Here is a 24,126-nt window from a genome sequence, read left to right as displayed (position 1 = left end):
CTGGGGGGACACTGGTAACTGTGATGGTGACTACAGAGTAGGAGTGACTGGAGTCAGGTGGCATGGCAAGTAGGGAGGCACTCATGGGCGGCCCCTGGATTGAGACAAGGGTAGGAGGGGGTGGGGGTGGGGCAGCGGGGACTGGGAGGGGAACACAATGTAACAAATGTGAGGGGTGACAATGAGGACAGGAAGAAGTGTTGCACTCTTTGGTGCCAGACTGATGTCTCCTCTCAGGGACCTTGATGGAAACTTACACATCTTGCCCTGGCTGGTTTGGCTCAGTGGACAGAGCATTGGCCCGCGGACTGAAGGGTCCCAGGTTCAAATCTGGGCAAGGGCATGTACCTCAGTTGCAGACGCGATCCCTGGCCCTGGTCAGGACACATGCAGGAGGCAACCAATCAATGTGTCTCTCTCATATAGATGTTTCTCTCTCTATGTCTTTCCTCCTCCCTTCCACTCTCTCTAAAAATCAATGGAACAATATCCTCGGGTGAAGATTAACAACAACAAAAAAAACCTTACATGTCTGAACCCCTACCCCCAACCACAGACCCAGAGCCCTGCCCATCGACCTCCAAATTCTCCAACCCGCCTATTCCTCTCTGTCCCCAGTGCCCCGACTTGAGGGCCTACCTTCGCAGGTCTCCCTGCCTAGCCCCCTGCACATTTGGTTCCGTGCCTCCCTGCTGCCTCACACCCCGCTTCATGGCAAGCTTGGTTCCAGCTCCCAAATCCAGAGACACAGGCCCAGGAAGGAGCATACGGAGCAGAGGGAGGCAAAGGATACATCTAAGGTCATATGCTCTGTGCCACGCCTCCCCCACCCTGGCGGCCACCCAGGGCCAGGCCAGGAGACACTAGCTGCAAGGCCCCCCTCCCCTGCACCCACCCTCACCCACTGCCCTCACCTGAGCCCCCAACCCCTGCAGGCAGCTCGCAGATCCGAGCACAGCTCCTAGGGGCTGGCCTGCCCTAGGGGAAGACCATGGGGACCCCGGGGTGCCTCATGGCATCTGTGTCTCGCAGGTTTCTAAGGCGGTGAACAGATGGATGCCTCCCCGTGGCATAGTCCCTGTCCACCATCCCTCGTCTGGCCACACCCAGACCGTGCCTCTCTAAAGATAGCTAGTCGTAGGCCAGCCTGCACAGAGCCCCCTTCGGGCCCTGAAATTACAGCCCTGGCAGCCCTGGGCGGAGAGCCACTGTGTGATTATGTCCTCAGAGAAGGTCAAAAAAAGCTCTGGCATAGAGAGTGCCAGCTTTCACCGGCCACACCTCGGCCATCGGCACTGGGAAGCTTCCAGATCGTGGAGGCTCGGCCGCTCCACAACCACTCGGCTCCCCCTTGAGCATGTTAGCATGAGCCTCTCAGGGAATGGTCCTAGTCCCCTTCACCCAGAGGGTCCCCTGAGCACAAGTTATACGTTTGGGGCTCCTGGATGTCCCAACTCTGGCCTCCAGGGACCCTGAGGTGGGAGCCTGCCTCCCTGGTGACTATGGGCCTGGCCCTCCCTCTCCCCTGCCTGGCCCCTGAGAATGCAAGATTGGGGGTGGATGAAGCCCGCCAGCTGTGAGTGAGGCCCACATAAGGCCATGAACTCGAGGACACAGGCTTGGGTTCAGGGGCTGCAGTGCCTGGGAGCCTTCAGGGCTCTCTCAGAGATCTCAGCGGAGTTCAGGGCAAGGACACTTGCTCAAGAAGTGACCTTGATGTGTGTGTGATGTGTTCCTGCTTGGGGATTTGTCCTGGAGGCTGGAGTGTAAGGGGACTCCCTTGGGCAAGACTCCTTGTGCTGGGCTGGCTTTGCCAGAGTCCTATGCAGACACTCCGGGGAGGGGCTGAGAGGCAGGAGAGCCACCTCCTCCTAGAAGCCCTCCATGTGCCCCCTTCCCATGCCATCACCTAAACCTGCGCTATTTCCTTCTGATCACTCACCACACTCAGTCACCATGTTGCTTCTAGTCCAGCAGCACGTGCACTCTCCGTGGAAGTCAAGGCTGATGGACTCAGTGCCCAAGGATGAGACAAAGAGGCAGAGGGGAGACCCGAGAAAGCAGTGGGGAACCAGAAAGAACAGACAGGGGGAACGATCTGCAGAGGCGGGAGTGAGCAGGGAGCCAGCCGGACCTAGCAGGGCCAGGAGGCCAGGAAGGCCCCAGAAGGGGGCTGGCAGAGAGCCCCTGGAGCTCCACGCTGGCAGCTCTGTCCAGGCCCCAGAGGCTCATGGGACCAGCAGCTGGGTGGGCTGGATTTCAGGGGGAACTCTCCCTGCTGCCACCTCTTCAGAGGTCCCCCTTTGAGCCCCTGGGAGCCCCGCCCACTGGGCAACCTCCCAGACTCCCAGCCTCTGCCCTGCAGACACTAGAACCAAGGGCCGGTTTTTGCTCCTACAGGGGACCAACGGCTTGAAACCGGCCCTCCAGGTGCCCTGCTTCTCTCCTGGGCCTCCCCTAGCTTTGAAGCCAGGGTACGAAAAGCTTTAAGCCAGCTATTGGGGGACAGGCTGCAGCTGACCCCAGGCCCTTCTCCACACACAGGCCTATAGGGTGGCAATGGCCTTGGATTGCCCAGCTGTGCCCTCTGCCCTTTGCCCCCTCCTACCACCTCCCTATATTGACGCACCTGCCCTGCATTCTGGGGCCCCAGACTGGTACTAGGAAGTGGGTTGGGGTAGCAGTGACCCCACAAGGGCCATGTGAGAGCAGGCAGCCAGCAGTATGGCCTGGGGGTTTTCCCGAGAAGCCTGACCAGCCACTCAGCTCCTTCTCAGGTCAAGTTCTTGACTCCTTCTGGCAGCAGGGCCTTCTATGAAGGCGCCTGCAGTGGGAGAGGGGAGAGGAGTCTGGGCTGAGTGGCAAACCGGTTCCAGCAGGATCACTCGGGCCTCTGAAGCCCTTTGGGGGAAGTGTCCAGGGTTTGGCTTTAAGGGGGCCTGTTTGGTGGTGTCCCAGAAGTGCAGGGCATGCTGGGAGAGGATCCTGGTCGCCTTCAGGCTCATCCTGATGGGGGATGGGTTCTGCCTCCCCTCCATCCCAACCCCTTCTCAGGCGCCCACCAGGACCAGGCCAGCGCTGTCCGCCTCTCATTCTTCTGAAGCTCAGACAGCTGTGCCCCGGCCTCCTCCAGAGCCTGGGGCCTCAGGAAATGCCTTCTCTTCCTTCCTGCCTTGCGCCCCCCAGGCCTGCCCTCCCCTGCCTCCTGCTGCCTCCTCCCAGCCCTGTCCTCTGGCCTCCCACCAGCCGGCAAGGACATGCTGTTCCCAGTGGGCATCAGCTAGGGTCCAAGTTGTTCCTTTGTTGCAGGGAGAGCTGAGGCCCAGAGAGGAGGAGGGAGAGGGGGAGGGGAGCCCAGGACTTAGGTGCTGCCTGGCTGGTCTGGGAGTGGCCCCCAAATTAGAGGGCCAGGCCCAGTGACTCAGTGGGCCTGGGGCCGGGTGTGCAGTCACGGCTTATTGCAGACTGCAAACCACAGACACGAGAGCCTTCCAGGCACAGGAACCGTATGTACAGAAATCTTGCCCTGGATGCACCCCCCAACTACGGGGAAGATCTCCAAGGTGCATCTGTGCCCCTTGCAGGGTGCCACCCCCACACTCCCTCCAGGAAGATGCCAGGCTGTGCAGGGGAGATGGAGGCTGGCCCACCACTAGGTCTGACCACCTAATTTCAGTGACATTCTCCCCCCCTGCTCCCCACACCCTCTGCACCTTGCTGTGTGCGCTTCCTTCTGCCACCAACAAGTCCCTCTTCACTATTCCTCTGGCGCTGTGCGCAGCCCTGGCGTCCCAGCCTCCAGAGCAGGGCAGGGTGCAGCAGAGGGTGGCTGGGGGCACAAGGCCAAGTGGGACTCCTTGGGCAATGGGCATGCCTTACATGGGTTTCTTTCATTTCTTACACAGCTCTATTTTTTCAAATATATTTTTATTGATTTCAGAGAGGAAAGGAGAGGGAGAGAGAGAGAGAAACATCAATGATGAGAGAGAGTCATTGATCGGCTGCCTCCTGCACGCCTCCCACTGGGGATCGAGCCCGCAACCCGGGCATGTGCCCTGACCGGGAATTGAACCATGACCTTCTGATTCAGAGGTCGATGCTCACCACTGAGTCACGCCAGCTTGGCTTAAACAGCTTTATGGAGATGTAATTGACATACCATACAGTTCACCTATTTTAAATGTACAAATCAAGAGTTTTTAGTATAGTCACGGAGTGTACAATGTCACCACAGTCCATTTTAGAACATTTTTATCATCTCAAAAAGAAAACTCATGCCTTTAGCCGTCACCCCTCCATCCCGCATTCCCCAGGCCCTAAGAGACCATTCATCTACTTTCTGTCCCTATATGTGCGCCCATTCTGAACGTTTCGAGGGGAATCATACAATCGGTGGTCTTTCGCGACAGGCTACTTTCATGGAGCACAATGTTCTCTGTGTGTTTTGGACCCTCTTTCTCCTCCGAAAGGCCATGACTGGGGATGCTGCATGGGCCTCGCAATATTAGTCTTTCTACTGCCAGAGATGTTGGAATACGTCTCCAATAAACAGTAAAAACCACAAGCAAACAAGCAGACAAACTGACTCCCCTTGTCTGGAAAGACATGAGTTCTTTCTAGTCTCCTGGTTTGAACCTTTTGCGTCGGCATTGCCCCCCAAAAGAAGAAGGAGACAGAGCTCCCGACCCGGACTCTGCTTGGCCCATATCACATGCCCGGGTTGCAGGCTCAAACCCCAATGGGGGGTGTGCAGGAGGCACCCGATCAATGATTCTCTCTCATCATTGATGTTTCTATCTCTCCCTCTCCCTTCCTCTCTGAAATCAATAAATTTATATATTAAAAGGGTGGGGGGAGAGCCCCTGGGCCCAGCCATTCTTCCAGGCAGAACCTTCTAGACCCCACTTGCATGCCAGCCCTGGGCTGAGCACTGAATAACTGAATGACAGCTGGCAGGACCCTCAGACCTCATCCCTGTTTTCCATCCATTGGACCCATTTCTCTTCGGCCTCCCCTCAGCCTCCACCTGCTGAGCTTTTCCTCTCTATACACTATTCTCTTTCGGTTTCTGCGGAATTCTGTCCTGTCTTGTGTCACCTGCCTTAGCGTCTTCCTCTCTCAGCCCCCTAGTCTCCTGTGCAGATCTCAGCATCACTGCCTACCTCGGTTTATTTATTTATTATTTTGATTTTATTTTATTGGCTTCAGAGAGGAAGGGAGGGGGAGAGAGAAATAGAAGCATTAATGATGAGAGAGGATCATTGATCGGCTGTCTCCTGCATGCCCCACACTAGGGATCGAGCCCACAACCCAGGCTTGTGCCCTGACCGGGAATCAAACAGTGACCTCCTGGTTCATGGGTCGGTGCTTAACCACTGAGCCATGCCGGCTGGGCCTACCTTGGTTTCTTACTCCCTCTCAACTCTCACCTTTGTCTCTCGGAAGCTGCTCCTGCAAGAGTCTCCCTCCTGCAGTGTCAGCCCATGAAAGAGGCTGGCTCTGGCCTGGCCCCGCTGCATGATGGGTACACGGGCCAGGGGAGGAATGGGACCCCAGTGGACAGGGAGGCCTGGACTCTAGCCCAGCCGTGGGCAAACTACGGCCCACAGGCTGGATCCCGCCCGTTTGAAATGAATAAAACTAAAATAAAAAAAGACCGTACCCTTTTATGTAATGATGTTTACTTTGAATTTATATTAGTTCACACAAACACTCCATCCATGCTTTTGTTCCGGCCCTCCGGTCCAGTTTAAGAATCCATTGTGGCCCTTGAGTCAAAAAGTTTGCCCACCCCTGCCCTAGCCGCAGGTGGAGCTGGGCTCGCTGGGTCCTCAGGAAGTGGCCACGCTTCCAGTCATGGCCTGGGTGTAGTGGCTGGCGACAGCCTCTTCCTGGGAAGCTTGGCTGGCCGGCCAGTTAGTGAGTGGCCACCGGCACAGAGCTCGAGCCCCGAAGGAAGTGCCCACCCACAGAGCGGTTATCACATCCTAGGGGACCTGCACAGATTGAGCAAAAGAATGACTCGCTAGGTTCCTTCTCTCTGAATCAGCTTTCCCACTCAGCATCTCTGAGCTCCGGGACAGGCAAGCTAGGGAGGATCCCCCAAGTCTGGGCGGGCCCCGGCCGCCCCCAGCTCAGTCCCATTCGGAGGTCACACAGATAAGACAAGTTCCTCTTTTTTAGGGAAAAAAAGAGGCTGGAATGTGTGGGGGTGGGGATGGGGGTGTCCAGAGTTCCCAGGAGCCTAGATCAAGCCCTTCCAGAAACCCACACAGCTGCCTCCCGGATCTCAGAGAAGCACCTCCTTGTTCAGGCCCAGGCTGCCCCAGATTCTAGGCGGGCTCAGAACAGAATCCCAGGGCCACTCGCTGGACCAGCAGCCAGAGGCTGCCTCCCTCCCCCTCATCTCTCTTTCCTTTCTGCCCTCTCACTTTCCTCTGCCCGGCCCAGGGCCAGAAAGCCATTTCCCACCCCTTTCTGGGCCTCAGTGTCCCCATCTGGGCAGTGGAAAGTTTGACTCTCTGAGGCTGGGCCTGCCCAGAGACGCCCAGGGTCCTTGTGTGAGTGAGACCGTGTGTCCCTTCGCTCCGTTCCCTGGGGCAGGGAGAGGGGGTGCTGGAGGAGGGGATGTGAGCAGGGAGCCGGGAGTGGGTGCAGCTAGCCCAGCCGTCTACAAGAAAATTGCTCCCTTTGAAGCTGCCAGGGGGGCCTGGAAGCCTGCCCCCCTCCTTCCCTTCCTCCCTCCCTCTCTCCTTCCCTCCAGCCCCCTCCCTCCTTTCCTCCCTCCCCGCCCCCTCCCCGGTTGGCCCGCCCGCCCAGCCTTTAGCCTCCCTCCCACCGCCTCTGTCTCCCTCTCTCCACGAACTGCCCAGGAGTGAGCAGCTGCTCTGGACGGCCCAACAGACAGACACACGGACTGCTGGACACTCAAGCCTGCCAACCAGCCAGCCTGCACCCAGAGCTTCCCCTCCTCAGGTAGGGCCCCCACGCCAGCCACTCACTGTCCCCACACCCCACGCTGGCCTTCAGCTGCCCTGGATATCCCATCCCTGGCTCTGTTGCTCCCTCACCATTCTCAAGAAGTCCCAGACCCTGACCTTGCTGCCCCTATGCCGCCCCTCCACGTCCCTATCCCTGTCCCTCCTGCCCCCTTACCACCCTCTCCTGTGGGTTCCCAGGATGCCTGCGGGTTCCCAGGGCACTGCTGCAGGCTCTCAGTCTGTGCCCCTTCGTCGCCGCCCTGTGGCACCCTTGGTCCTTGTCCCAGTTCTGCCTCTACTCCCCTCACTCCCCTCCCTCTTCCAGGCACCTTCTCCACCCCCCTTCCCTCTCCCCTCTGATCTCACTCAGCTCAGCTTCGTGCCTGCCCTCTCTGCCTCCCCCTCGGGGTTGTTATCTTTGGCTGCGGCCCCAGAGCATCACCAAGGCATGGCTGGATGGCTGGCACCCCAGTTCTGCCAGTGGGCCAGTGGCCCTCTCCCTTTGCCCCAAGACCCCGGGTGCACCCTGCACTCCCACCAGCCTCTCTCTGTGCTCTGCTCCTCCTGCTCAGCAGGCAAACCTACTTGCTCAAAGTTTCTCCTGGCCCAGGTCAGAGGCCCAAGGGCCTCCGCGGGAGCCTGGGCCAGGGAGCAGTCCCCACTGCCCGGGCCCAGGCCTTGGCAGGAACTCAGAGACTTGGTTCTCCAGGCACTCCCCAGGCACCCTGCCCAGATGTTCCTCGCTTACCCACAGGCGAATGCCCTGCCTCTACCTCCTCGTGGGAGAGGTGTGGGTCCACCAAGCCCTGGCCTCCAGGGCCCGGGGCGGGGCTGCCTGGGTGGGGCTCAACCCCATCTCCCCAGAGCCCCGTTGGATTGAGACTCAGAACTGGGCTGAGGCAGAGAGAAACTCGGGCAACTAGGCCATGTTACCCTGGGCCAGGCCTGGCTTGGGGCCCTTAAGGTTAGGGGGACACTGGGTAAATGTTTGGCTGCAGACCCACTTCCAAGCTGGGACCCTATCATCTCATCATCCCAGGCCTTTAGGGATGGGTGGACTTCAAGGGTCCCCTGACCAGCAAGCAGCCCTGTCCTCAAAAAGGCAACCCAGCCACTGGTGCGGGGCAAGGGGGCACCTTTTGAATGGAGAGAGAGAGCCCCTGGTCTGAGCAAAGTGTCGCTGGCGGGTTGCCTCTAGGGCCATTTGGGAGGAGAGGAATGGCTCCTGCGGGTCCCACCCCCATCCCATCCATTGTACAGAGGGGACTACTGAGGCCCAGAGAGGGGCAGGAACCTGCTCACGGTTGCACAGTCATTCAAGGGCAGAGCTGAGGTCAGGACCCAGGGCTTCTGACTGACAAACTCTGGCTGTATTGACCCAGGGACTCCTCAGAATCACTTGACTACTGATGACAATAGCCTGTGGTCATACTGTGAGACAATCGGGTGGGGGTAGCAAGATCACTGGCCCCTGTCCCGCAAGCTGCCAAGATGGCTGGCACGTAGAGGGGCCTGTCAAGAGACCCAGGAGAGGAGGAAGGTAGAACAGAGCTCTCTGGGTGTGCCCCTGAGTGCCCTGGCCACCTCCCTGCCTCCCTGCGTCATGGGCTGGTGTGGGGCCTGGGCACTGGTTACTGAGGGCTGCTGAGTGCAGAAAGTCCATGATCCTCCAGGGCGGAGCAGTGGGTGGCATCGGGTGGGGCAGACCTCACTTAAGCCAGAGAGATTGTTCAGGAACAATCTTCAGAAGAGCCGCTCAGGTTGCGGCTGCGGTCAATGCCATCTGTCCTCAGAAGGCTCCTGCCTCTGTGCCCTCACCCCGCCCTGGCCTGCCAGCTCAGCGCCCTTAGGGCCTGCCTGGGGCCGGGACAAGCTAGAGATGCTCGGGCCTCCCTCAGCGCCAGAGAAGAAGGTTCCTGGGGGTCTGTGTCCAGGAGCGCGTTCATGCAGAGTGAGAACGCGTGCACGAGACTACAGACGTGCAGGCGAGTGCTCCTGGCAACGCGCTGCTGCCTGTGCCATCCGCGCCTGGGAGACCTGCAAGGGCAGAGGCACCTTCGTGTGGCGCTTGCCCATGGCTAGCTACCGTGGGCCTCCTGGGGGAGCCTCTGAGGACTGGGCTGTGTGGTGCATTGAAAGGAAGGTGCAGAGCTGCCTCCAAACTGTAAGGGCCAGGCTGGGAGCCGGGAGCAGAGAGGGCTCCGATGGCAAGCCAGATGCCCGGTCCAGCTAGCCACTGGGCCACCTTCAAGCCCCACGGACCCAGGTTCCAGTGGAGAAGAGGCCAGGGTCCCCGTGTAGTAGATGGGGAGTCTGGGGCCCCACCCCTTTGCCAGTGAATCGGGTGGCAGTTCTGAGTCAGTCCATTTTAAGGGCCCAGAGAGTTGGGGGTGGGGGGGCGACCCTCTGATCGGTGTGTGTGGTGACTTGCGACCATCAACCCAAATTTCTCCCCACCATGGCCCTGGCCCATTGGAGGGGCGTGGAAAGGGGGCCTTTGTAAGACAAGAGTCTCCTTCAGGAAGATTCTGCAGTCACTGGAGGCCACAGAGTGTCTCTTCCAGTGCCAACGTCAAGTCCCCAGAGGAGGGAGTTGTCATGAGCCCGAAAGCGAGGGTCTGCAAGCAGGGCCTTCTGAGAGGGCTGCCTCCTCCCACCCACACCCTGGCCTCTGAAGCCCCACCCACTGGGCACTGGGCTGCTGTCTTGCAGGTGGCACATCCGGGGCCCCTCACCATCCTTGTCCATCCTGATTGTTAACAAGGTCTTCCCAGGCCCACCAAGACTTCATCCTGCTCCCCTTGGTTAGGTACCCAGAGCCGGAGAGCTTGGGCCCTGCCTGGAGCTGCTCCACCCCACGCCTGTCTGCCCTGCTGCTGGGAGTGAGCCACACTAGCCCAAGACTTGCCTCAAATTGAGGGGCTAGGAGGTGACAGTGGCTCTCCAGAGAGCCCTGCTGTGAGCCATGGGGTGGGAATGAGCATCTGCTCCCCTTGAAGGCAAGCAGATCCGGGCCCTGCCAGCTCTGCCCCTCCCTCCCCTCCCTCCTGTCCTCTTCGGCTCCCACCCTGGGCCACCCACAGAACCCTTTCTGTACATCCCGTCTTAGGGGAAGCCAGTGGGAGGTGAGCAGAGGGGGCTGTGCTGGGGGGATGGGACGGGGTCTGCTCAGGCCTGTCCCAGCCCCAGCCCCATGGCCAGGTCCTTCTCCAGCCTTCCAGACCAGCTCCAACCTTCCATATAGGAACACACAGCCTAAGTGTCCCAGGGCATCCTTCACCCCCACTGCGACTCCAGGCTCCTGGAAGCCACCCCAGCCCCACATGAGCCTCTTCCCCACCCTCTCTGCTCTGGGTAGGGGTAGCTCCTCGAGTGGCCGTGGAGGGCACCTTCTTGCCCAGAGCCCAGCAGCCTCAGCTTTTTCAGATGCTGCTCAGCTCCCAGCACGGCCTACAGAGCAGCACCAGCAGCACCAGCGAAGGTTCGGGGACTCAGATGACTCCCATCTGCCCCCTCCCTGTGGTGACACATCTCTTAGGTTTAGGGGGCAGGGCGCTGGGGGAGGTCCCAGACTCTGTGTGACTGTGACCTCACCCCGGCTTCTCCCCCACCAGCTGCCTCTGGGAGGTCAGATGGCCCACGGGGACACAGCAGTCAGAGGCCCATGTGGCCACAGGATTGGGGATTGGGGGAATAGAAGCAGGGCTTGAAGGACAGGGGCAGAGGGCAGAGGCTGGCTCTGGCAGCTCTGACCTTGGAGACAAGGGAAGTCCCGAGGCAGAGGAGAGTGTGACTTTGATCCTCTCAGAAGTCTGAGTCCCAGCTCAACCTTCATTATGGTCCCCTGGGCCTTAGAGGCCGCCCAGCTACAAAGAGGCCTGAAACAGGGAACCCTGCGAGTGGCTGAAGGTGAACAGGTCCTGGCTGCCAAGGGCTGGGTCCTGCCACAGCCAGAGTCCCTGGGAGAGAGCTGGGACCCTGTGCAGGGAAGGGCTGTGGGGAACCCTGGGCCCAGGAAGGGAAGGGGCTACAGGCCTCCCTCCAGGGTGCCTGGCAGCTCTCCTGGCCTGGGAGCCAGGCCAAGCTCTCTTGCCCTGGCCTGGCTTAAGGAGGAAATGAGGCAGGCAGGGGCCCAGGCTCTGGTAGGCAGGCAGAAAGCATCGCCTGGGGGGTCTGGCGCCTGCTGGGACCTAAAATGCTCAGGGGAACTTCCCTGGCCTGCCAGGGTGATGGCTTTTGCAGGCAACTTCCTTGCAGACTGAAGCAGAGCTGGCCTTGTGCATATACTTGGGCCAAAGCAGTGCCACCTGATCCATCAACGAAGGGGGTAGGCCCCTCGGGCAGTGGGGAGCTATTGATGGTGGCAGCCAGAGAGAGGTGCTATGTTTCTAAAGGATTTCTGATGCAAGCAAGGGGGCGCTGGGCTGTGCTTTCCAACTACCTCATGTCCCAGCTGGGGCAAGGGAGCTGCCAACGAGTCTTCTCCAGGGACCCCAGGGGCTGGCCCAGCCCCTACGCAGCCCAGAGAGCGTGGGATCTTGCGGCTTTGGAGCCTGCAGCAAAGTCTGCAACTGATGGCAGAGGGTGGGGCAAGACACATGGGTGGTAGACAGACAGACAGCAAAGTCCTAGCTCCACCATTTCCTCGCTGGGTGGCCTTGGGCAAACTCTGAGCCTCATCTTACCCATTCAGCAAGTAGTAAAAAGCAGGGCTTCCTTCTATGGTCATTGGGAAATCATTTGAGTTTCCTGCCCCGCCCTGGGAGGTGGTGATAGCATCCTCCCTCTTCCTCAAAGATTCTATTTTTTAAATATATTCTATTTTTTAAATATATTTTTATTGATTTCAGAGAGGAAAGGAGAGGGAGAGAGAGTTACATGAATGATGAGAGAGAATCATTGATCGGCTGCCTCCTGCACGCCCCACACTGGGGATGGAACCCAAAACTTAGGCATGTGCCCTGATGGGGAATCGAACCATGACCTCCTGGTTCATAGGCCGATGTTCAACCACTGAGCCACACTGGCTGGGCTCCTCAAAGATTCTAGAACATGATGAGGAGCTTAGGATTTCTTCATCAGTGGGAGGAGGAGGAAGGGCACACAGCTTAGGTATAGAAGGACCAGGGAACTCAGGACCCCCGGCTGATGTAGGCCACCTGTGACCTGACCCCTAGCGTGGCAGAAAGCCCGCAGGTTGACCCTCTTGCTTCCCTCCTGGCAGGGTGGGGGCAGGTGGGGGATGGCTCTCCTTGACATGAGGGGAGGGGAGTCTGGTTTGGCCAGCACCAGCTGCCTCACCCCTTCCCGGTGGCAGCCCTTTGCAGCCAATGGCTGGCTTCCTGCAGCCTCTGACACCATGTCCAGGTGGAGTTTGTCCTTGAAGACCCAGCTCTGTCCAGTCACCCAGCAGCGCCAGGGCCACAATAGGAAGGAGCTGACCTGGTGAGCCACACTTGGGCATCTGCTCCCCTTGTCACCTGAGGGCACGCTGAGACAATGACGGTGGGTTCAGGGTGGCTGGGGTACAGACGCAGACAGGGTGGGGCTCAGGGACCAGCCCCTCCCCACTCCAGCCACCAGCCCTTTATGCAGTCATCCCCACAGCACACACATGTGGGCTTCAGCAGACCCATGGGTGGCACATGTGCCCGCTCTCTGTTTGACCCCAAGTGCAGACTAGAGCTGTTGGGAGTCCGGGGGCCATAGTGAGCACCCCAGGGTCAGCCTGGGTAGCAACCCTTCCTCTTGCCTGCTGGTGAAGCTGGGCCCAGGGGGTTTGGTGAACAGGATTGAGTAAGGGAGGAAGGGCACCCTGAATCACCACCCTTCCCCCCAATCTCCCTCTCTCTCACCACACCTCACCCATGCAGTCCCAGGGACCTGACAGGGCTGAATGGAAGGTGGCACGTGTGTCAGAATTCCGGTCGGGTGGCTCAGTGGGGCCAGACACGTCGGGTTGGGGCCTAGGGCTAGTGCCCAGCGTCTAGGACTTGGCAACTGTGGGCCACACCTCGGCCGGCAAGCTCCCAGGGCATGCCAGACCTCAAGTCCTGCTCCCGCCGCCCTTGGCCTGGCCTGAATGCCTGGCACGGCCCGTCCATGTTCTCAGAGGCTGCCAATGTGTCTTGTTTGGCTGCGACCTGGAGCAATCCTGCTCGGAGGACTGTTCCGATGTCCAGAAGGCCAGACAAGAAGGGCCCTATGGGGTCGGAGGCGCACGCTCCAGGAAGCCCAGCCTCCTCCCTCGCTCACACCTGTGGATGCCAGGCCTGAGGCCTCATGGCCATTACCACTTCTTTCCTTTGCTCTGAGGAGGTGGGGTCCAGAGAGCTCAGAGCCTGCTTTGATGGGGCTGGAGGCCCTCCCTGAAGTCCTGGGGACATGCCCGGGAAGGCCGATGAAGGGAAACTGAGTCCCAAAGGCCCAGGTGGTGTGGGGAGGTGACGTTGGGGGGACTTGCTGTGATTCTCACACTGTCCATGGGGGGCTCCCACTTCCTGGGCTTTGACCTTCCTGCCTCCTACGTGTGTGTGTGTGTGTGTGTGTGTGTGTGTGTGTGTGTGTGTGTGTGTTCCTGAAAAGGGGGGGGACAGTGTGAGGTGATGGGTAGGAGGCAGGGGCACGCTTAAACTGGGGCAGCTGGGCCCATCTACCTCCCCGAAATTCCCCACCCCGATCACCCCAATCATCACCAGCCTCGCCTGGAATTCCGCCCCCAGGCTCTGCACTGCCCACGCTGGGCCAAGCCAGCCATCCAGAGACCCCCATCCTTCACGCGGTGCTGAGAGGCGAGGCCGAGACCTGGAAGCTCAGGGCCTGGAGTTACCCGAGCTGGAGTCTCGGTCTCATGCTGAGTGACTCGGGGTGCGGGTTGGGGGGTGTTGGAATCTGTTCCCCTTTCTAGGCCTCAGTTTTCTCTCCCATAAAATGGAGGTACTCATTGCGCTGGACACAGGGAAGCCTTCCCCCTGGGCACCCCCGGAGGCCCCTTCCTGGCTCCTTCTGACTCTGTGGGGGTCTCTGGCCGCCCCCTGCAGGCTCGCTGTCCAGCCGGCCCCCTCCCCTCTGCATAGTTCTGGCGGAGTCCTGTGCCAGTCCCTCGAGGGGAAATGAGGGCTGTGCCGGGAAGCCCGCCCAGCCTCCACCCGCCAGCCTGCCCACTGCCTGGGCCCAGCCAGGAACCGGGGAGAACCAGCCAAACCTTGTCCTCTGCCGTGCCCCTCCAAGCCCTCAGCCTCCCTTCCCCTCGGAGTGTGTCTGCGCTGGAGCCGGGCTGGCCCGAAGATGCAGTGACGTCAGGCAGGGGGGCTTCGAGCTGGCTCAGCTCCTCCAGAGCCCCCGGCCCGCAGGGCAGGTCCCGTGTGACCCCTTGGTTGGCCTTCCCAGTACCCATCCATCCTCTGTCCCCGTGGAGGGGCCAGACACCAGGGCAGATGTGCCCTGTGGAGGTCCCAGCCGTCTCCAGCTCCAGGCTGCACGGCGTCTATCTGCACCCACCTCTCCCCACCCAGACCCCCACCCACCCCACCCCCATCCCCACCCCCACCTATCCAGGTGGGCTGTGGATCCCAGAGAATTCCAAGGCTCTTGCTGGGCATTCCAGCCCTGACTCATCCCTGCTGTGAGGGAGCAGCTTTGGCAGGGGTGCCAGACAAAGGGGGGAGCAGTCTCCTCCCTCTCTCCCCTTCCATCTTCTCTCCTGCCTTCGTCCTCCCCTTCCTGTTCTCTCCCACTGCTCCTCCTCCTCCCAGCCCCGGGCAGCCAGTGGCACCTGGGCAAGGGCCCTGAGCAGTAGTAACAGGCACGGGAGGCCTAGACCCACGCCACTCTGTCCTGAGAGTTGCAAACTCGGGGGAAGAAGGAGGGATCCACTGTCCAGGTAGGCAAGCCCCAGGCCTTCTCCCTACCCTGAGCCAAGGACTTCTGGGGGTCCCTTGAGTCCTGCATCCCCTGAGTCCCCTGGGGCTGGCAAAACCTAGTGGAAGCCAGGGAGGCTGGATGCTGCCCCAGTGTGTGGGACCCTCACTTTGCTGTGTGACCTGGGGTAGGCAGGCAGCTTCTCTGAGCCTGCCACCGGGGGCCATGCACTCAGGAGGGCGGTAGGTGTCTGGCTGGGGCCCTCTGAGGCTGGCTCTGTGGCTTAGTCAACAGAACCATGGCCTGGGCTCCTCCTGCCATCCCTCCGTAGCTGTATCCTTAGGGACCATGGGAACCAAGGCGAGCCATATGACCTGGGGCTGCAGGAGTACTGGAGGGGACAGCAAGACAGGGATGGTTGAGAATCTGAGGGTCACAGCTGTGTGCCCAGGCCTGGAGCTGGTCCCAGGCACCACCTGGTAGCCAACCCAACCCCAGTCCAATGGGCCTGCCCAGGAGAGCGGTAGGCAGGTCCAAGCTGCTCCGAAGATGCTGGCCTAGAGCGGGCAGTGCCCTCCACCCCCAGGCCTCCCTTCCACTTCCGCAGCCAGCATCCAGGCTCAGGGGGCTCCCCAGCCCCACTGATCCTCCAAATAGCCCCTCTCCTGGCCAAGATGGGCACCAAGTGAGGGCCTCCCTGGGTGGGGCCAGTTTGGGTCTGCAGGAGGCGCAGGCCGTTGCTGGGCTCTTTGCCCACAGATGCACCCAGGGCAACCTTCCACCCCCGGCCCCCCACCCGGAACCTCTGAGGCAAGCAGGGGGGAGGGCACTCTTATTCCTGTTGAACAGATAGGGAAAATGAGGCTGGGACTTTTCCGGGAAATCCTTGGGGGCGGGGGGGGGGGATGGGAGAGGCACGGGCCCTGGCTCCTGCCTGTACAGAGCCTTTGGGCAGAGCAGGAAGGAGGCAGGCCCATGTGGGTGCCAGAGGCAGGCTCAGGCAGGGAAGCACCCCCACCCCACCTCGCTGCCCAGCCTGGGGGCCTCCAGACAAGCCTGACCCTGCTCACCACCCTGCTGGCAGTCTTCTCCCCCGGGGGCGGGGGAAGGGAGGTGGCTTCAGGGGCCTGGACCCTGGGCAGATGGAAGGATGTGGGAGCCCCAGGGCTCTGTGAGCCCAGCCAGGGGAAGGCTTGTGGGCCAGGCGAGGCAGCCGAGGCCCCGGGGGACAGTGAGGAAGCGGATGGGGGGCTGTGCCCTAGGGAATGCCCCTCTCTTTCTCCTCCTGCCTCTGGAATGAGCCCAGGTCTTGGCACAGTGTGCCCAGCCTGGTGCCTTGGCCTCTTGACTTCCGTAAAAAAGATGTGGGTGCGCTGCAAGGTGGGGGGCTCAGGCAGGAAAGGAAGCAACTCATAATCCCTTAACTCAACCCCGACTGCGCCCACATTGCCTTGAGCTTGTGGGATTGGCCCGGGGCCACAGTGGTATCTTCAAAGCGTGTGGGGGGCAAATGATTGGGTTTCTCTCTCCGCCTCCTCCACTCGCCTCACTGACCCCCCAGGCAGCTGCTCGCTGACTCAGTGGTGTGTGTGTTGGGGGCGGGGGGGAGGGCCACAGACTCCCTAACTGGGAAGACACTGCAATTCCCACTAAAGCCAGGTCTTGCCTGGGAGCAGAGGGGAGCGGAAGGAGGTGCCCCGATTCTGCCAAGTGCCTCCTGGCTGCCCACAGCCGTTCTCTCTGCCACTCGGGCCCCAGTGGTGGATGGGGAACATGGTGCCAACACACAGAGAACCCCAGCCCCTGGCTGGGGAAAGGGCCGAGAGGATGGGTGTGGTGCCGGCTGGGCCCTCCTGACGGCCCCTCCTCGCCCTGGCCTGCAGGCACGTCCATCATGTGGCCCCTCTGGCTCCTCACGTCCCTGCTGGCCCTGAGCCAGGCCCTGCCCTTCGAGCAAAAGGGCTTCTGGGACTTCACCCTGGACGACGGGCTGCCCATGATGAACGATGAGGAGGCTTCGGGTACCGACACCTCGGGCGACCCGGACATAGACTCCCTCACGCCCAACTTCAGCAACATGTGTCCTTTCGGCTGCCACTGCCACCTGCGGGTGGTTCAGTGCTCCGACCTAGGTCAGTCTCAGGGCTGTGGCGGGAGGGGTGTGTGGAGGCGCGAGCACAGCCCGAGTGCCCCTAGCAAAGGGACACACGTCTGTCCTGTGGGATGGGCATGGGAGGATGGGAGCGCAGATGGGTGACCCCAGGCAGGCCCTGGGATCCTGATTTCAGTGTGGGCGGGTGGTGGTGGCGGGGCCCCTGGGTGTGTGTCTGTGTGTGTGAGTGTCCCCGTGCTCTGAGTCTCTTGGGGACGTGGCCTGGGCTCACATGGGTGACAGCGGTGCTGGTCCCCAGATCTGATCACTGTGCCCAAGGAGATCTCGCCCGACACCACACTGCTGGACCTGCAGAACAACGAAATCAACGAGCTTCGGAGGGACGACTTCAAAGGCATGCCGCACCTCTATGTAAGCCTGCCCAGCTCTTTTTTAAAAAACATATATTTTTATTGATCTCAGAGAGAGAAAGGGAGAGGGAGAGAGAGAGAGAGAGGGAAAAAAACAAACATCAATGACGAGAGAGAGGCACTGATCAGCTGTCTCCTGCACGCCCCACACTGGGGATCAAGCCCACAACCCAGGCATGTGCCCTGACCAGGAATCAAACCGTGATCTCCTGGTTCATAGGTCGATGCTCAACCACTGAGCCAAGCCGGCCGGGTCCACCCTACCCTTTCGAAGGGTCTTGGGGAGGTGGGTGGTCTGCAGCTAGGAGTGGATCCAGATGGGTGTGTGTTCTTGTACTTGTGGAGTGCAAGAGGGACCTGGGACCTATGGGGTCCTGAGAGGAGTCTGGAGGTGGGCGTGGAGGGAGTGCCCGGGGTCAGGGTCACGTGCATGGGTGTCAGCAACCACAGGGCAGAATGGGATCACTCAGCTTAATCGTCTTTTTGGCTGGAAACTTTATTGATTTTTCGCAAGAACATATTTCATTGTATCCAGGGTACAAGTGGGGAAACTGAGGCTCATAGGAGCGTTGGGCCACGCTAGGCAGTAGTGGCATCGCCTGGCTCCAGGCTCTGCGCTCTGCCCACCCAGCTGGGCCTCAGACACCTGTGAAGTAACGGCCACTTACTCCTGCTCTCTCCGCTTCTGCCTCCAGGTGGCAGCGGAGGGAGAGAGAGGAGAGGGCTGGGTGGGCCGGGGAGCTGGGCCTTCACCTCCAATGCCCACTCCCCCCGCCCCGCCCCCTGCCACCTTCAGGCTCTCGTCCTGGTGAACAACAAAATCTCTAAGATACACGAGAAGGCCTTCAGTCCCCTGCGGAAGCTGCAGAAGCTCTACATCTCCAAGAACCACCTGGTGGAGATCCCTCCCAACCTGCCCAGCTCCCTGGTGGAGCTCCGCATCCATGACAACCGAATCCGCAAGGTGCCCAAGGGCGTGTTCAGCGGGCTGCGCAACATGAACTGCATTGGTGAGTGTGGCCCTGGCCCAGGACAGTCCCCGTCCCGGTGGCTGTCAGGAACGGTCAGGGACAGGGATCAGGACCTCTTCCAATCAGAATGGGTCTCACAGAATGTTCTGGGGCCTTGTCTAGGGACATGCCCCAGAGCGGCCAAAGCAAGGTGAAGAGAAACCAGGGGACAGGGGACTGTAGAGAGAGGCAAGGGAAAGGGCCAATGCCACTAGACAGCCAACCGGAGCCTGCCATGGGCTCCCCCTTTTCTCCTGCTCCCCCTGCCTCCTGAGCCGGATGCAGGGCCAGTGCCCTTGGGGGCTAGTGATCTTGAACAGCCAGGACTTTGCAATTTGCCCCATAAATCAGTGGCTGCTTTCAGGGGGAGATAGGGGAGCAGGCAATTGGCAGGGTTCATCAGGCCAACCCCAAGCCAGGAGGCCAGCAGGCCCCGGGGTGTACGGGCGGCAGCTTGAGCTCCATCCGCTCTGGCTCTGGGGCTGAGGGGGCCTCTCTCTTAGAGATGGGCGGGAACCCCCTGGAAAACAGCGGCTTTGAACCTGGAGCCTTCGATGGCCTGAAGCTCAACTACCTGCGCATCTCCGAGGCCAAGCTCACCGGCATCCCCAAAGGTAGGAAGACAGCCCTTTCTTCCCATGCTGGGCAGAGCTGGGGGATCTAGAGCCTTCTAGACCCACCTGGTCTCCTTATAGGGAGGGCTTCAGCGGGCCTCCCCCACTTCACACACACACACACAGCAGCAACCACACCCTCCTGCATTCATCTCATTCATTGTCCCGGTAGACCTCCCCGAGACCCTGAATGAACTCCACCTGGACCACAACCAAATCCAGGCTATTGAGCTGGAGGATCTGCTCCGCTACTCCAAGCTGTACAGGTGGGCTGGGGCCCAGGCGGGTGGCCCACCCCTCAGCCCTCTTCTCCTCTGGCTTCTCAGTACATCTCCTCCTTCCGTTTGCAGGCTGGGCCTGGGCCACAACCAGATCCGCATGATCGAGAACGGAAGCCTGAGCTTTCTGCCCACCCTGAGGGAGCTGCACTTGGACAATAACAAGCTGTCCAAGGTGCCTGCTGGCCTTCCGGATCTCAAGCTACTCCAGGTGAGAGCTGGGGGGAGAGGGGGGAGGAGGGGGAACCCAGTACCAAGTCCTCTAAGACTGGGGGAGGAAGCAGCCCATGTCCCCAGGCCAGTTCCTTGGCCCCCCTGCCCCTCCTGATTCAGGCCCCAAGTAGAGAGTGGAACAGGGACTCGCTGTACAAGTGGCAGCTGCATGGTCTGGCCACTTACTCCTTCTCCCTCTGCCTCTGCCTCCTCATCTGGAAAGGAGCAGTCACGAGTCTGTGCTGAGGAAGAGGGGGAGGACGGCAGGGCAGCAAGGAGGGTGGGATGAGCTGGAGAGAGGTTGTGACAGATAAGCAGGAGGTGGCCTGGTAGATACTGGAGCTGAAGGTCTCCCAAGAGGGCAGGGCCTGGGAGGTCGGGGAACAGGAAGGGCCTGGGAATGAACAAATACGTGCCAAGACAGGGATAGCCCAGGGCAGGAAGTGGGCTGATGGGGTGGTGGTGCAGGGCCTTGCCTGGGGTTCCTTTCCCTGGCTTGGTTTCCAGTCACACGGGTGAGCTTGGTCTTGCCCAGTCCTGCTCGAGCCCCTAGCTGCTCGAGTCTCTTCCTCAGCCCCATTCCCATGGTTGTCCAGCCAGAGCCCTGCGTCCTAGCAGCAGCCCAGCTGCAGCAGCAGCTGTGCAGGGAGTGCTGGACTGAGCGCGCCCTCTAGTGGCCAGTTCCTCTCCGCTTCTAGGGGGCGCTTGTTGCACACGAGCGCCTCCTCTGGTCATTGGACGTCTTACCACCCACACTCCTGTATGCTCAGCCCTCCCCTAGGGAGGGGCTTCAGGGAGTTGGGGAAGGCTGATAGAGGGCCAGTGCCCCTGAGGACCGGAAGGAAAAGGAAATTACCCTGAAGGTTCTTTCTCCTGTCATGCTCCGGAGTCCCTGGAATGAGAGGCTGAGAGGGGCAGGCCGGGAGGGGGTTCATTGAACTCAGAGGGAAGGCCAGGGACCCTCTGGGATCCCAACGTGCCATCTTTCTTGCATGGACACCCCCCCATCCCCTGCCCCCACCTCCATGTGCCCCTCACCTCCCACCCACCATGAACCCACCTGAACCCCTCATCCCAGCCCCTGGTCACACACATGTCTGACCACCATACTCCAGCCTTGGTTGCTCCTCCCGCTGGATGCAATGCAATGATGTGATGCCCAGGTGGCCAGATTCGGGAAAGGTGGTTGGGGCGCTGGGGCCACTGGCGCTGAACCTAGGCCACGCCCCTCTGCCCCAGGTGGTCTACCTGCACAGCAACAACATCACCAAGGTGGGCGTCAACGACTTCTGCCCCATGGGCTTCGGGGTCAAGCGAGCCTACTACAATGGCATCAGCCTCTTCAACAACCCTGTGCCCTACTGGGAGGTGCAGCCAGCCACCTTCCGCTGTGTCACCGACCGCTTGGCCATCCAGTTTGGCAACTACAAGAAGTAGAGGCAGCAGCAGCCTTGCGGTGGCCTGAGCTGGGTCTCTGGGGAGCACAGCGAATGTCCTGAAGGGGGAGGCAGAGCGAGGGAGCCAAGCCAGTGCCCAGCTGCACCCAATCCAGCCCCACTCCGATCCCCAACCCCTCACTCGCTGCCCCCTGACACCTTCACCCTGGTTCCCAAGCATGCAGGCGGGGCACGAGGCCCAGACCCCATCACATGTCCCCTTGGCTTCAGAGCTACCCCTCCCCCCATCATAGCCATTCAGAGGGGCTCCCACCAAATTTTCTTCCATTTCACCCTAAAACCAAATTGTCTGAAGCTCCAATCCAGGGAAACCAGTCCCTGTGTCTGGGGGACGGAAGGGGATGAGCAGACCCCTCTGAGCCCACTGCACCTGCCTGGGGCACATTCCTCCTTCACATGAACTTGCAGCTTCCAGCCCTCATTGGCCTGGTCTGCCATCCTTGGCCTCAAATGGGCTCCCACCTTTATGGAAGTTCATGGCCCATCCATCGGAGCCTCCTTGCTCTACTGACTCTTAGACCAGTCCTCTCTCTCCCTCTCTCTCTTTCTCTCTCTCAGTCTCCCTCTCCTCTCTTACATCCTTGGGCTAGATCTGGTCTCTGTCACAATAGGCCTCTGCCCAGTCCCTACCCAGGCAAGCCAGTGGGTGGGGTGCAGCTACCCGCCACACACACACACACACCAGTCTGCCCTGCCCAGGTCTCTCCCCTAAGCCTGGGCCTGCAGGCGGCAGATGAAGGTGCTGCGCCCGCCCACGCTCTAGTCACGGGGGGAAGCACTGGGCTCAGCCAGACCCTGGAAGTCAGGCCCCCGGGAGGGGCCCAGCATCCCACTGGAGTCCCAAGCACGCTTTTCATCCCACCCCCCCCCCGTCCTCCATGATGGCTAGGTCTCCCCACCCCCACCTCGCTCCCGGCCCTTGGTGTGGGGTTTCGAGCAAACACACCCAGCTTGAGGAAGGGCTGCTTCTGAGGTCGGATGCTGTCTTTCAATTAAAGAAACACTGTGCAATATGGCTCTGTGTGTCATTGTTCTCGGGGTGGCACTGGGGGCCGCCTCTGGCCGGCTGCTGGGCTCTGCCTCTCTGTGCCCCCTCCAAGCCTGGGGCTTTATCTTGCTGCTTTCTCTGAAGGTCCTGGGCACCTCCAGGTATGAGGCTATACAACAGACACTGGTGATGAGGTGAGAGGCCACGGCCTGGCCCCTTCCCCTCCCTTCTAGGCACTTCTGCTGCCCCAGTTGTCCTTAGACTGGGCTCCTGGAGCAGCCCACCCCGGGACCCTTTCAGAGTGCAGGCTGCAGGGCACCAGGCTAGACCCCTTTCAGGGGAGCCAGTAAGTCCTAGGGGCCCCCTGATTGCCCCTCTTTTTAACAAAATATATTTTTATTGATTTTAGAGAGAGGAAGGAAGAGGGAGAGAGAGATAGAAACATCATTGATGGGAGAGAATCATTGATCCGCTGCCTCCTGCACTTCCCACACTGGGGATCGAGCCCGCCACCCAGACATGTTCCCCGACCGGGAATCGAACTGTGACCTCCTGTTTCATAGGTCGATGCTCAACCACTGAGCCACACCGGCCTGGTGCCTGATTGTCCCTCTTGATGGGTTCCTGTGTCAGTACCAGGAGGCTCACTCCGGGGCAGGGCGGCACGCTGTGTGTTGCGTGTGCCCACCTGTGCTGGCCTGGCCCGGGTTCCCAGCACAACCTCCACCCCATAAGGCACAGTGCGTGCCAGCTGAGCCACGCCCAGGCTGCAGTGTGCTGGCACCAGTCCCAAGAGAAGATCCAGAGCGCAGCCAGGAAATCCTGCCCACTGGACACGGGTGGGGGGACAGTCCCCAGAGCAATGCCCTCTCGGCCTGCCCAGAGGGCTGAGGTGGCAGTGGGCTGGATCCTGGCTGCTCTGTCTTCGTGCTACATGAGGGGGCTCTGTCTCTAGTGGTGGAGCCCTGGGGCTTCCCCGGGCAGCCACAGGCCACTCACGAAAATAGAGCAGGCAGGGCCCACTGGGAGTGGCAGCCCAGGAGAGGAGCCCGGAGACTCAGCACCCCGCCTCCCACACACCGCCACCTGCCCTTCCACCTGGCCTGGCACCGGGACACCCGGTGTTCCCAGGTTTCTCCTTTTGGGGATGGGAGGCACTCCTCACAGTGGCGGCCCAGCGATAGAATGTCACCCGTCGGCATCATAGCACTATTCTGGGCCATGTGCTCCACAGCCCAGCAATCTCTGCTGAGCTGGGCAGGCTCAGGGCAAGGGCACTGGCCAGGGGCCAGGAGTCAGGGCCTCGGTCAAGTCCCCTCACTGGCTGGGAGGAGGGGCAGTCGGGCACCGGGGCCTGGTGGAGCCAGAAACCTCGAGCCCTCAGGCCCTTTCTCTGTGTGCTGGTCTTGGCGCCTGACCTGTTATGCGGGTCCAGCACAGCCCCTCCCCCCTGTGGGTCTCTGTCTTCTCACCCTCCCTCCCTCCCTCCCTCCCTCCCTCTCTCCCAGCCTTCCTGCAATTTCTTTCCTCTCTGCCTCCCTCTCACTGGGGACGCAGGTGCCACAACAAGCTAGTGAGACAAGAGTGATAAGGCTGTTAGGTGCAGAGGAGACCCCTGTGGCTGGACCCCAGGGAAGGGGCCTGTAGGCTTGGTGGGTCACCCCTCCCCATAGGGAACAGTGCCCTGCAGGCAGGACCCGCATGGTGCCCAGACCAGAGCCTGTGAGGCACCCAGGAGAATGCTTGGGCCCTGTGGCAGAGTCCCAGGGAGATGGATAGGGCCCGCCCCAAAGGGCTTGTAGGTCCTGGTTAGAAGGGAGAGCTCCCCACCCACAGCAATTGGTCAAAGACGAATTACTTAGCCTCACTCTGATATCAAGTGTGTTGCAAACTATCAGATGATGAATAATAATAGGAAGAACAAGGGGAATATGAATGCAAACGTTGAAACTGATTGGACTTAAAAAAAACAAAACAACACCCATGGCAACATCGAGTTTACTACCCTGGCTGGCCAACAGCTGCCATGTAGGTTCATGTACACTTCATACATCCTCCTAGCGGAGCTCAGGGCCTAGCTCCAGTCACAGGAAGCCCAGGGTGGCAAAGCTGCAGAGGGCTGGCATGGGCATGCTAAACTATAGGTGGATCGGTGGGCTGAGGGGGGCTCAGTTAGAAAGTGCGAGAAAGGTGGGGGAGGGCC

General features: G+C 60.4%; 1 protein-coding gene across 3 annotated transcripts; it reads left to right on the top strand.

Moving 5' to 3' along the window:
* The first annotated feature begins 6,376 nt into the window (after window positions 1-6,376).
* Window positions 6,377-21,948, top strand: BGN (biglycan). Of its 3 annotated transcripts, XM_036305432.1 has the most exons (9): window positions 6,377-6,560; window positions 6,873-6,975; window positions 16,724-16,972; window positions 17,252-17,364; window positions 18,160-18,373; window positions 18,877-18,987; window positions 19,160-19,253; window positions 19,338-19,476; window positions 20,718-20,915. In XM_036305432.1, the coding sequence occupies exons 3-9, from the start codon at window positions 16,735-16,737 to the stop codon at window positions 20,913-20,915; spliced, it is 1,107 nt and encodes a 368-aa protein (XP_036161325.1). In that variant the 5' UTR covers window positions 6,377-6,560; window positions 6,873-6,975; window positions 16,724-16,734. The 3 variants fall into 3 exon arrangements, with proteins under 3 accessions (XP_036161325.1, XP_036161327.1, XP_036161326.1); XM_036305434.1 differs by lacking the exon at window positions 6,377-6,560 and having other exon boundaries at window positions 6,820-6,975; window positions 20,718-21,948; XM_036305433.1 differs by lacking the exons at window positions 6,377-6,560; window positions 6,873-6,975 and adding an exon at window positions 14,719-14,862.
* Window positions 21,949-24,126: the final 2,178 nt, after the last annotated feature.

The sequence above is a fragment of the Myotis myotis genome, unplaced genomic scaffold (assembly GCF_014108235.1).
Source record: "Myotis myotis isolate mMyoMyo1 unplaced genomic scaffold, mMyoMyo1.p scaffold_m19_p_4, whole genome shotgun sequence".
NCBI classification, from domain to species: domain Eukaryota; kingdom Metazoa; phylum Chordata; class Mammalia; order Chiroptera; family Vespertilionidae; genus Myotis; species Myotis myotis.
The sequence above is the reverse complement of the archived record's forward strand: the minus strand, read 5'-3'. Positions and strand labels throughout refer to the sequence as shown.

Coding starts and splice junctions, on each gene's coding strand:
- BGN (XM_036305434.1), top strand. CDS start 16,735: ATGTGGCCCCTCTGGCTCCTCACGTCCCTGCTGGCCCTGAGCCAGGCC. Junction 16,973..17,251: donor GGTTCAGTGCTCCGACCTAG/GTCAGTCTCAGG, acceptor GCTGGTCCCCAG/ATCTGATCACTGTGCCCAAG. Junction 18,374..18,876: donor GCGCAACATGAACTGCATTG/GTGAGTGTGGCC, acceptor CCTCTCTCTTAG/AGATGGGCGGGAACCCCCTG.